Consider the following 11003-nt stretch of genomic DNA (forward strand, 5'->3'; position numbering starts at 1 on the left):
CCTGTGATGAACGTTAGATCTCGGGGTAGGTGTTAAACGAACTGCCGAATTCCTATGGAAAAGATGTCACCAAAACTGTTTCATGCAACTTATGTTCAGGTCTTTGGCTATTTTAAAATCTAATTTCAAAAATAAAATATCACTCGGTCGTTAAGTGAAAAAAACAGTTAAAACTTCTTATAAATCATTGCCTTTATCTGTTGGTTTATTACAATATTCAACTCTCCTTTCTTTATCAGCTGTCAAAGGGGAAACGTATTTATTTCCTAAACAATCCCCCCCCCACACACACACACTTATTAATTGGTAACTTTTAAAATACATTATTAAACAACTAAAATGTTTGGCTTGTTTTTCCTCTACAGATGTAACAAACTCATTATCATTAGCTAAAATAAACGGGCTACTAAAACACTGAGGGGCCCCATCCTATAATCCTTAGTTAAGTAAATCTCCCATTGATTTCACTAATGACTTCAAGGGAAGTTTTGCCTCAAACAACAAACAAACAGCAGATTGCAAAATAGCGCCTGGATCCTGCTCCCATTGAAGTCAATAGCAAAACTCTCATCGAATATAGTGGGAGCAGGAGCAGGCCTCATACATTCAATCAAAAATTTCAAGTAATATTATTCTTCTAAATTAATCAAAATGAACGTGAGGAGATTACTACTTAATGTCCAGTAATCTAAAACGAAAATTGTTTAATCTGGACACACAGCATCGTGCTGCTGCCTTGTATATTATAACAACCCTACTGTACAAAAGTTCTATAGTAATGGTGGTGACTGGTATTATTTCTATACTTTGGACAGCCATTAGGGTTACGAAAATTAACACTCACATAAAGTGGGAGAAAAAGAGGGGATATCGGGTGTCCATTTCCCCCCACACGATGAAATATTATTATGATCCTAATACATATATGTGTATTTGTACTATAGAATGGGCATTTACAGGGTATTAAGGATATATCGTCACTTTCGTTATACACCCTTATTTGCAACGCAGTACAAAATCACTGTAATCTGTCTCACTGGTCAGCAAGGGAACAAAAATGTTCCCTTTAACCTTTTCACAAAGAATTAACTTGTCCATGTTTACTTTATAGAAATACAAGATGTTTGTATATACATTTAGGAGCCTCCGGTACTTTAACACCCCTAGATCTAAATATATAACAATGGCAATTTAGGTGATTAGCCTATATTATGGACTAGGCCTTTGTGTATTTTCAATACTTGGAACAGCCATGTCATTAATTTGTTTAGAAACATTTATGGTCCGAGTCTACAGTCATCATCCAGGCAATGCTCCAGTAGATATAACTCCTTAGGAAGAATGGATAGATCTCTACCACACAATTCGGAGACCGGCGCTGATATAGCCGTGGGAGATTTCTCTGAGTAAGGAGTGCGGGATCGGGCCACTGTCTTTTCAACTCCACATTTAACATAGTAAACATCGAGATATGGACTGGCATGTTGATATTATTTATTAATCTACCGAAGTGTGCTACTATATACAAACCACTGTAACAGCTGCGAAGCTGTTGCTCTGGAAGTCAATAGCGTAGGTTTTAAACCAGTGCGTTCATATGGATGTACTGGATTGATTAAAAGGTCTATTGAATAAATATATGAGAATAATATAGGCTCTCCCAACCATTTCACCACTCCCATCTTTTAAAAGGAGTGAGAGAAAGTTCGGTGAGAATTGAAGAGAGCGTGTGGTCTCTAAGGACACGCAGGCAGAAGATTCAAATGTAAGGCTAGCGCTCAGGAATGCAGATGGTGTGTCCCTGTGGTCCTCCAGCGAACACACAAGGCACGCAAAACCATGCCAACAAAACATTTCATGTCTCCCACCTCGCACCATCGTGTAGTCCTGAGACAGGCACACACACACACCTGCCCGAGTTATGGCAAGAATGTCACCCATAACTTTGTGATTTCCTGGCTTTTGTAGGCTATGTAGCTAGCACTCTACGTGTTTGGAGTGAGGGGTTCTAATTGTTGCAGGATTCTAATGGTATTTAATTGCTATTAACTCCTCTTTACCTAGCAGGGCAAAGCGCGGTAGCCGTGACCCCTTCTTTGGCCCCTCCCAGCCTCCCCTCCACCCCTAGAATAGTTTATACTTCTCACCTCCGGACGTCACTCCTCAGCGCGGCATGCAAATAATCCCCCGCCGCCGCGTTCCGATTGGCCACGGCAAACTCATTTAATCCCAGTTCGGTGCGCGGTGTATGGCTGCTGGACTCCTCTCTCTGTGTGTCTCTCGCCAGCTCCTCCTCTCCTGATTCCTCCAGGGCAAGAGGAGGGAAACCACAGAGAACAAATTACTGTGCAACTTCTCTCTGGCTCTGGGGGCTTTTTTTTCTCCCCCTCCTCTCTATTTTCTTCTCCTCACTCCCTCTCCCTCTTTTTTACTTATCGTTTAATTACTTTTTTTCGGTGGCTTTTCCTCTCTCTTCTCCTCTGTTCACCTGGGAGCAGCGGACGCATATCACACACAAGCTCTCTAAAAGTTAGCAAAGAACAACAACAACAAAATAGCTCTGTCAAGAATAAGGGGGAGAGAGAGAGAGAGAGAGAGAGAGAGAGGAGGGGTGTGCGTGTGTGCCGGAGAGAAAGAAGGACATTTCTGAGTGCTCTGCACACTCCTCCTCCTTGCAAAGTGAAGCAGCAAGTTTGCCTTGCACCTGTTTGAGCAGCTTGAATTCAGATCGCCAGCAAGCCCTGAAAGTGGTTTTCAAAGGAGAAAGTTTTTTTGCCTAAGGTGTTGCCGGTTGTGCTCTTTTTCTTTTTTCTTTTTTTTTTTTTTTTTTGTCTTTTCTCGTCCCTTCCTTCTTGGCTCTCTATGTTTGATATTTTTATGCTTGGTGCCTGTGGAAAATAAAAAGCTACTTGAATGTACAGCATGATGATGGAAACGGACTTGCACTCCCCCGGTGGAGCCCAGGGCCCCACTAACCTAACGGGCCAGACCGGAGCCGGAGGCGGCGGCGGCGGCGGTGGGAACAAAGCGAACCAAGACCGGGTCAAGAGACCCATGAACGCCTTCATGGTGTGGTCCCGGGGCCAGCGCCGAAAGATGGCCCAGGAGAACCCCAAAATGCACAACTCGGAGATCAGCAAACGCCTGGGGGCCGAGTGGAAAGTCATGTCCGAGGCCGAGAAAAGACCCTTCATCGACGAAGCGAAGCGGCTTCGGGCGCTGCACATGAAGGAGCATCCGGATTATAAATACCGGCCCCGCAGGAAGACCAAGACCCTGCTCAAGAAGGACAAGTACTCGCTGGCCGGGGGGCTGCTCAGCGCCGGCTCGGCAGGGGGAGGCCCCGCCGGGGTCGGGGTGGGCATGGGGGTCGGGGTGAGCCCCGCCGGGGTCGGCCAGCGGCTGGAGAGCCCCGGCGGCACGGCCAGCGGAGGGTACGCGCACATGAACGGCTGGGCCAACGGCGCCTACCCGGGCTCGGTGGCGGCGGCGGCGGCCGCGATGATGCAGGAGGCGCAGCTCGCCTACGGGCAGCACCCGGGCGGCGGCGGGCACCCGCACCACCCGCACCCGCACCACCCGCACCCGCACAACCCGCAGCCCATGCACCGCTACGACATGAGCGCGCTGCAGTACAGCCCCATCTCCAACTCGCAGGGCTACATGAGCGCCTCGCCCTCGGGCTACGGGGCCATCTCCTACGGCGCCCAGCCCCACCAGAACTCGGCCGCGGCGGCCGCGGCGGCCGCGGCCGCGGCGGCGGCGGCTTCCTCCGGAGCTCTGGGCGCCTTGGGCTCGCTGGTCAAGTCGGAGCCCAGCGTGAGCCCGCCCGTCACCGCGCACTCACGGGCCCCGTGCCCCGGGGACCTGCGGGAGATGATCAGTATGTACTTACCGGCCGGAGAAGGCGGGGACCCGGCTGCAGCGCAGAGCCGGCTGCACTCCCTGCCCCAGCATTACCAGAGCGCCAGCACGGGGGTCAATGGCACGGTCCCCTTGACACATATCTGAGCCGGGCGGGAAGGAGAGGGACAGAAACTTGCATTGAACCCGGCTGAACGGTACCTCTGTCTGCCCGGCCGCCGCCACCTCTCCCCTTCCCAGCGCACACACCCCGCCGGCTCCCTTTTTGTACAGAAAATGTTTGGATGTTCTTGTAATAATAATAATAAATAATAATAATAATAATAATAATTAATAATTAATAATGAGGAAAAAAGGTAACGATTGCTCTCATTACCTTTTTTTTTTTTTTAGGACTAGTTTCTAAAACTAGTTTTTGCGTTTTAGACTGAACTTCTGTGTTTTATTGAGACTTTTTGTACAGTATTTATCATTCACCCACGAGGCATAGAGCGTTTTATTTGCTAAAGAGAAAAAAAATCACAAAAGGACAAAAAAAAAATAAGAATAATCACACAAAGATCTAGGCGATGCCAACTTTTATACCGCAGAAGCGTTACCCGCTTCTTCCTTGGATCGCTTCTTGTGCAGGCTTTTTAGTGCCTAATTAAGACAAAGTTGATGGGGAAGCAGTTCTCATTTATTACACGTACTAAGACATATCCAAAACCACACGTAAAAGTTTTTGTAGATGTTATTGCGGGGGAGGGGGGGTTATTTGTTTGTTTATTTATAAAACTTTTTTTCCCGACTGCAACATTATTCTTGGTTTTGTAAAACTTTATTGTACCTTTTTTATTTTTTGTTTTGTTTGGTTTTGTATGATTTCTTGTAAATGCATTGTGAATTAATTTTTATTTTAGGCGTTACGAGGGAATTGTGTATATAGTTTACTAAAAAGCCTTTCTGCTAAAGAAAAATCCTAAGGATGCGTTCGTTGAATACTGAGTTAAATAAATTTCAAAGTGGAAAAAGTCACCTGTTTTTTTTTTTTTCAATAAACCCGAAAGGTAGTAATTTTATACGCATGGTATGCCTTAAAATATAACCGGTAAACCTAGAAATTGGAAAGGAAATTTAAAAATATGATCAGAAAATAACCGAAAACAAATCCCATATTGTGTTTAGATTTCTCACAATCTATATAAAACTGAAGGGATGAAAGTAACTAGAGTGGTGTAGCTTTTTTTAAAAGATTATTTTAATATCTGTTAAGTATTGTTAAGAAGGCGACCTATTAAAATACTTTCCATAGTACTCATGGTTCATTTTGTTTATTTTATTTGTGGAACTGACTGTCCAAACCTGGAGTAACTTCATGGCTAGCAAACTTTTCCACCTTGAACTAGGTTAGGGGCTCTTATCAGGTCTGGACGATCTGCCTTCCCTTTCCCTCAGATTTCAGACTGGGGATCCCAGCAGCGATGGGGAAACCTTGTCCCGGAGGGATGCAAAGACTCCAGCGTATGCACAAGTTCCTCTCTAATCACCACAACAATTGCAAGAGAAACTGATTGGGTTTGAGTGTAATGAAAAACAATCTCTGTACCAAAAATATTTAAGAAGTCCTGGCCCTCCCAACCCCCCCCCCCCCCCAGGGGGCTGCAAACAACGCTGGACTTCACACACACACGCACGCACACACACATCCTCTGTAACTGGAATGCAAGTTCTTACAACTGGTGTGAAAAGCTGTCAAGCAAAAATGATGTATTTGTTCCGAACAGGATCCTGATGTTGTTTAATGCTTTGAAAATTTATTATATTTTTTTCTACGTGTTTATCGGTACCTTGCGATATTCTGGAATTAAAAGTTTGCTGTAAACTTCATTTAATAGTAACGACAACAGTCAGTATTGCATTTAAAAATCATATTGTAGCAAATAAATTTTGAAATTAGTCGTAACATATTTAAACAAAAAATAAGAAGAAATATTTTAACGTCTGGAGTGGAAACATCGTTACAGCAGGCTTTAGAGCATCTTTTTATTGGTGGTGAATAAGTAATTTTTCCATCCAAAAATGGGGCAATGTTAGTTGGTTAATAAGGAGCGGGTTCGGTCCGTATTAGAGATTGCACTTTAACTATAATGCTAACATGACAACTGACATATGTAACTCTTTGGAGTCATTTTGATAATTTTGTTTAAACCACTCATTCGTTAAAGTGATTGCGAAATTTTACTGAAAGATGTCTATTGATTTCTAACAAGGTAATAAAAATCCGTTTTGTAACTATTTGGATCCTTTATTAAACCGCTGTGTGTGCAGGTTTAGACATTCAGCAGAGCAGGCTTGTGAAATGTTCAGTGTACAAATACCGCACACACAAACCAGTACCTTATGGGAAAGCTGTGTAGTTGTGCTCCTTCTAACCAAGCATGGTCCTCTATCTTTCTAATTTAAAATAATCACATTTGTACTTTTAAATATGCAGAATAAATTGAGTACCTGTTGAACTATTTCTTAATACCACACACACACACATATTTCTCGGCTCGTGGTGCAATATGAGTGGATATCTACACGTGTGTGTATATAGGGGTGTATATATATTTAAAACGTTTGGTGCACCCTTGGTACCTGCCCTTTCTCGAAGAGTTACAGAGTAATTGAAGTTCAGATTTATTTGGGGGGGGGCGGGAATAAACCACTAAATTTGCATAAACAAAATATAATTTGGAAATGCTGTTGTATGCACTGTTCTACATACTAAAATTATGTAATAATCCTTTTTGGGAAAATAAACATTTGAACAGTACCAAACTAAGTATAGAACGATTTCCATCCACTCTTGGTGAGATTTTTCTTTCCTTTCTTCCTTTTTTGCCCCCTCACTCTTTCCACCCCTCCCCCATTTAGCATTAGCCCTACAAATAATAGAAATATCTGCACTTTTAATTTATCGGGATTAAAAAGAACAAACCCGAATATAGTTAAATAAATTTCGAATATTCTGAGCATTCCTTTCAAGGGAATAAAATCCTCTCCATGAATGTCAAAGAGAGAATTACATGATTATGTAATGTATTATCTGCTCATGGTTTATTGGTTTTGTTGCTTTGATTTTTTTTATTATTATTTTTTAATCGTGTGTGGCTATAGACAGCATCTACAAGCAACATTAAAACAACATTGTTAGGCGGAAAAATAGGGTTAGGTATGGTAAAATAGTTCATTCTTCGGGCTCTTTTCTTTGCAAGTTATATATAAATGAATAATATAATATGCAAAACTAAAGATAGGTTTAAACGATTTATGGATTAAGTACTTTACATCGAAAATGTATGAAATGTTCATCCTCTAACACGATTGACAGAGCTATTAAAATCACCTATATGGAAGAATTAAAAACTACGCATTTCGTTTTCAGTAAAGGAGGAAATTCCAGGCACTAAAAAGGAGGGGGCGGAGGGGAGAATGTCGTTAGTACTGAGCTCTGTTATATGAAGCTTGGGGGCTTTGGATTCAGGGCCTCCCCCCCCCCCCCCCAGGGGGTAGAGATACAGCTCTTCCCCCACCCCTGGACACTGCTGCCCCTCTCTTGGCTCCTGGCCTGGCTCCGGCCCTCATCTAGACCTCTTTTGGGAGAAGGACCGGCAGGGTCGGAGGCAGAACTTGCTAAGGGGGGTCGATTCTTTCTAAACTTCAAACGAGAAGGCAAACTTGGCCTTGACTGGCAGCTCTTTTCCCAACGGTTGGGGGTGGGGGGAGCGGGGAGCGCTGTGTAGCCAGCCTAGCTGGGGTGAGGATTGTGCTGGGCTCTGGGATTAGGGTTTCCCGTAAACTCCACTCCCCCTGGGCGGTGGGGGGCATTGTGTAGGAGCCTGAGGGCTGGTAAAAGTGGGGGAGGGACACTGGCGACTGAATACGCTGAGCTCTTGGGGGAGATATGGAGTGGCCCGCTCGGATACTCTCTTTGGGAAGGGGATGGGTCTCCAGAACCTACCCGCAAAACTGCGGGCACCCAGAGCAAAGCCCCCCGGATCGCCACGCCAGGAGAGGAAGCCCGAGCGATGAGCCTGGCGGTGGGGCGCGGACCCTCCCTCCGAGCTGTGCTACCTCCTCCAGGCAACATCAGCCCTGCTGGGGGGGGGGGGGGGCTGAGCGCTTAGCAGGGCTGTAACGTTTTCTTCTTATTCAGAAAGTAGACCCCTCCCCGGAAACCCCCAGCTAATCCGGGCGGGCGGCGGGATACAATAAAGTAGGGACTGCACCCCCCCACACACACCCACACCCGCGTCTGTGCTTTCCCTTCACCCTGCTTTGCAGCGCGATTTGCTGGGGGGAAATGAGGCGGCCGCTCGTGTTCCTGCCCCCTCGCCTCGCCCATTCCCCTGCGCCCCGATCCCTCTGCCGACCCCCGCCCACTCCCCTACCCTCTGCTCCCCCTGTTCTGTTCCCTTCCTCCCTTCCACTCCCTCTGCCCCCAGACTTTTCCTTCCCTTCCTCCTCCTCGCCCCCCAGCCCCCGCTCATCTCCCCCAGCCCTTTAGCGCTGCCCCCTTCCTTTCTTCTCTCATCCCCCGCCTTTGCTTTCCCTCTCCTTCCCCTCCCCCTGCCTGGCGGCCTGGCGGGCGGGGGCGGCTCTGGCAATACCCTCTGGTTGTGCGTGTGCGTGTTGGGGGCAGGTGTTCGCGGGCACGGAGCCCCCGCCAGGCGAGGCCCAAGGGGGTGGGGCGGGGCGGGGGGATCGCCACGGCCTCCCGCGCAGAGCAAACCAAGGCGCCACAAGTGGCTGCGGCGGCGCGGGGGCTCCAGCCGGGTGGCAGCAGCCGGGCGGCTGCGGCCGAATGACGCAAGGGGCGGGAGGGGGAGGGGAGGGGAGGGGAGGGGGGGCTGTTTGGAGAGCGCGGGATTAGCGAGCAGGAGCGAGGCCTGACCTCGGGATCAGCGGCCAGTCAAACCCATTTACACTCACCCAGCGGAACACTGACGGCTCCCGCTGCAGCAAGCGGCCGGCCGGGCAACAGGTGAAACCAGCGTCCCCCCGCTGCGCCGGCGTGGGGGCGGGGGATCGGGCCAGAGGGGAGCGGGAGGGTGGGAAGCGCCATCGCCGCGGAAGGAGGGGACAGGAGGCCGCTGGGCTCGGGGAGGGGGGGCCGCTGCCGACCGCAGGAGGGAGGAGGCTGGCCCGGAGTGGGGAGGGGCACAGGCCAAAGCCGGCAGGCGGAGGCACTCCGGGAGCAAGCCAGGCGCTGCCTCTTCCCATGATGTCGCATTTGGCCCCAGCTTTTCCTCCCCTTTCCCCCGCAGGGCAGCAGATGGAAAGGAATCGATGTTCCCAGCCAGCGCAGCCTCCGGCGTGCGGCTCAGCCCGGGAAAGGCCAGGGCGGGGATGGGCCAGGGCGCAGCTCCCGTGGGCCGGACAGGGCCAGTCTGTGTTTCGCGTGGGACGCAGCAGCTAGGTCGGGCAAAAGGGCTCCGAAGGAGACCAAAACTCACTCCGTCCGCTCAGTGGCCGCCCACCCGGACCCCTCCCCGGTCCAGAGCCGCCCCTGCTCCGGGAGGGGGGTTGAAGAAGTGCCAAGGTGCACGTACACAATTGCCCGGGCACTGGCGTGAGTGCGCCTGCAACTTGCCTTCCCATGCGCTGAATCGGGCCGCGCCTGCCCGCGAAACGGCCGCGCGCCCCACCGCCGCCGCCCGGCTGGCACGTGCAGTGCAGCCGCTGACCTTTCCGAGACCTCTCCTGTGCCCGCCGCAGTATTTCTCAGGGACTTCTCACTCCGCTTCCAGAAGTGAGATAGCCCCAACAGGCACGGCGCTGCTCAGCGCGGTGCCATACAAAGAGGTACAAGGAGCAGGAGACAACCCCGAGGAGCAAGCACAGCCTGGGCAAAACAGGAACTAACGCCCATGAACCCAACCATCCTGGGAAAGAGTCTCTTGAGAATGGCCCCGTTCCACTTGTAGTGAAACTACACTTATTGTAAGGGTTGGCACCATGTATTGAGAGGAGATCCCCTGGCATGGCCCTTTAATCAGACAGAACTGGTGCCCGCTCATTCTGATTTACGTTCTTTACCACCTCCTGGGCTTCATAGGAAGGAGAGACCCAGCTCAGCCCTGGAGAAGTGTAACTCCAGTGGGGAAGAAGGAAGGCTGGTGGTCACAAGGGTATATGGCAGGTTTCAGAGTAACAGCCCTGTTAGTCTGTATCTGCAAAAAGAAAAGGAGGACTTGTGGCACCTTAGAGACTAACCAATTTATTTGAGCGTAAGCTTTCCTGAGCTACAGCTCACTTCATCGGATGTGTGGGTGTCACTGGTTGAACTGCACCCCGCGGGGACCAGAAGAATGCACGTCCCATATCAAGGGAGCCCCGCATAACCAGAGAACGAGAATGAAAGGAGCTCTGAACAAAGGAAAACCGAATGTCACAGGAGGAATAGGAGTAAGCGGTCTCACACAGCTTGTGGGGAGGGCGAGATGAGGGAAGGTAAGGGAGACCCAGAGTCCAGGGAAATGCAGCCATTGCACGGCCTGACAAGAAAACGGAACCTGAACAACTCGATTTCTTGCAGTTCCTGTGGTGTGGGGAGAAAGGGGTCTCCAAAGGGCCAAAGGAAATTTACGGTGACATGGAGAGGGAGCGCTCACCCGGTGGAAATTGAGACATAATAGAGATAGGGGGCTAGATCCTTTGCTTGTTTGCGTTGGCAGAGCTCCATTGAAGTCAATAGAATTATTACAGTTTACACCAGCTGAGGATCTGTCTCAGGGATCCCGCGCAGATTAAAGGAAAGTAGCTCCAGGAGGACAAGAGAAAGGAGCTCTGCAGAGAGGTAAATATTTAACCACCTCCAAGCAGACGGGGTTTGATCCTAGCTTACGTCATCACCTCCAGGACAATTCCTGAGTTATGACAGCAAAAGAAGGGAACCTGAAATACGGAGCTGAAGTCATTTTATTCCCCAACACATTAAAGAGGAGAAGGTTTTTTAGCGTGGAAATAATTTGTATTGCCCAGCAAGGCAAGGCCTGCAGTGGTAATTGTTTTATAGCAGAAGACTTCAAACTTCAGACTTGGTAAAGGAAACTGACCGCTCCGAAGAATATAATGAAATATTTGTCGGGGAGGGGGGGGAATATGCAACA

At 48.9% G+C, this 11003-nt stretch overlaps 1 protein-coding gene across 1 annotated transcript; it reads left to right on the plus strand.

Moving 5' to 3' along the window:
• The first annotated feature begins 2517 nt into the window (after window positions 1-2517).
• On the plus strand, window positions 2518-6362 carry SOX1 (SRY-box transcription factor 1). Its single transcript, XM_048855339.2, has one exon. The coding sequence runs from the start codon at window positions 2914-2916 to the stop codon at window positions 4009-4011; it is 1098 nt and encodes a 365-aa protein (XP_048711296.2). The 5' UTR covers window positions 2518-2913; the 3' UTR covers window positions 4012-6362.
• The last annotated feature ends 4641 nt before the right edge of the window (window positions 6363-11003 follow it).

Source organism: Caretta caretta, chromosome 1 (genome assembly GCF_965140235.1).
Source record: "Caretta caretta isolate rCarCar2 chromosome 1, rCarCar1.hap1, whole genome shotgun sequence".
In the NCBI taxonomy this organism is placed as follows: Eukaryota; Metazoa; Chordata; order Testudines; family Cheloniidae; genus Caretta; species Caretta caretta.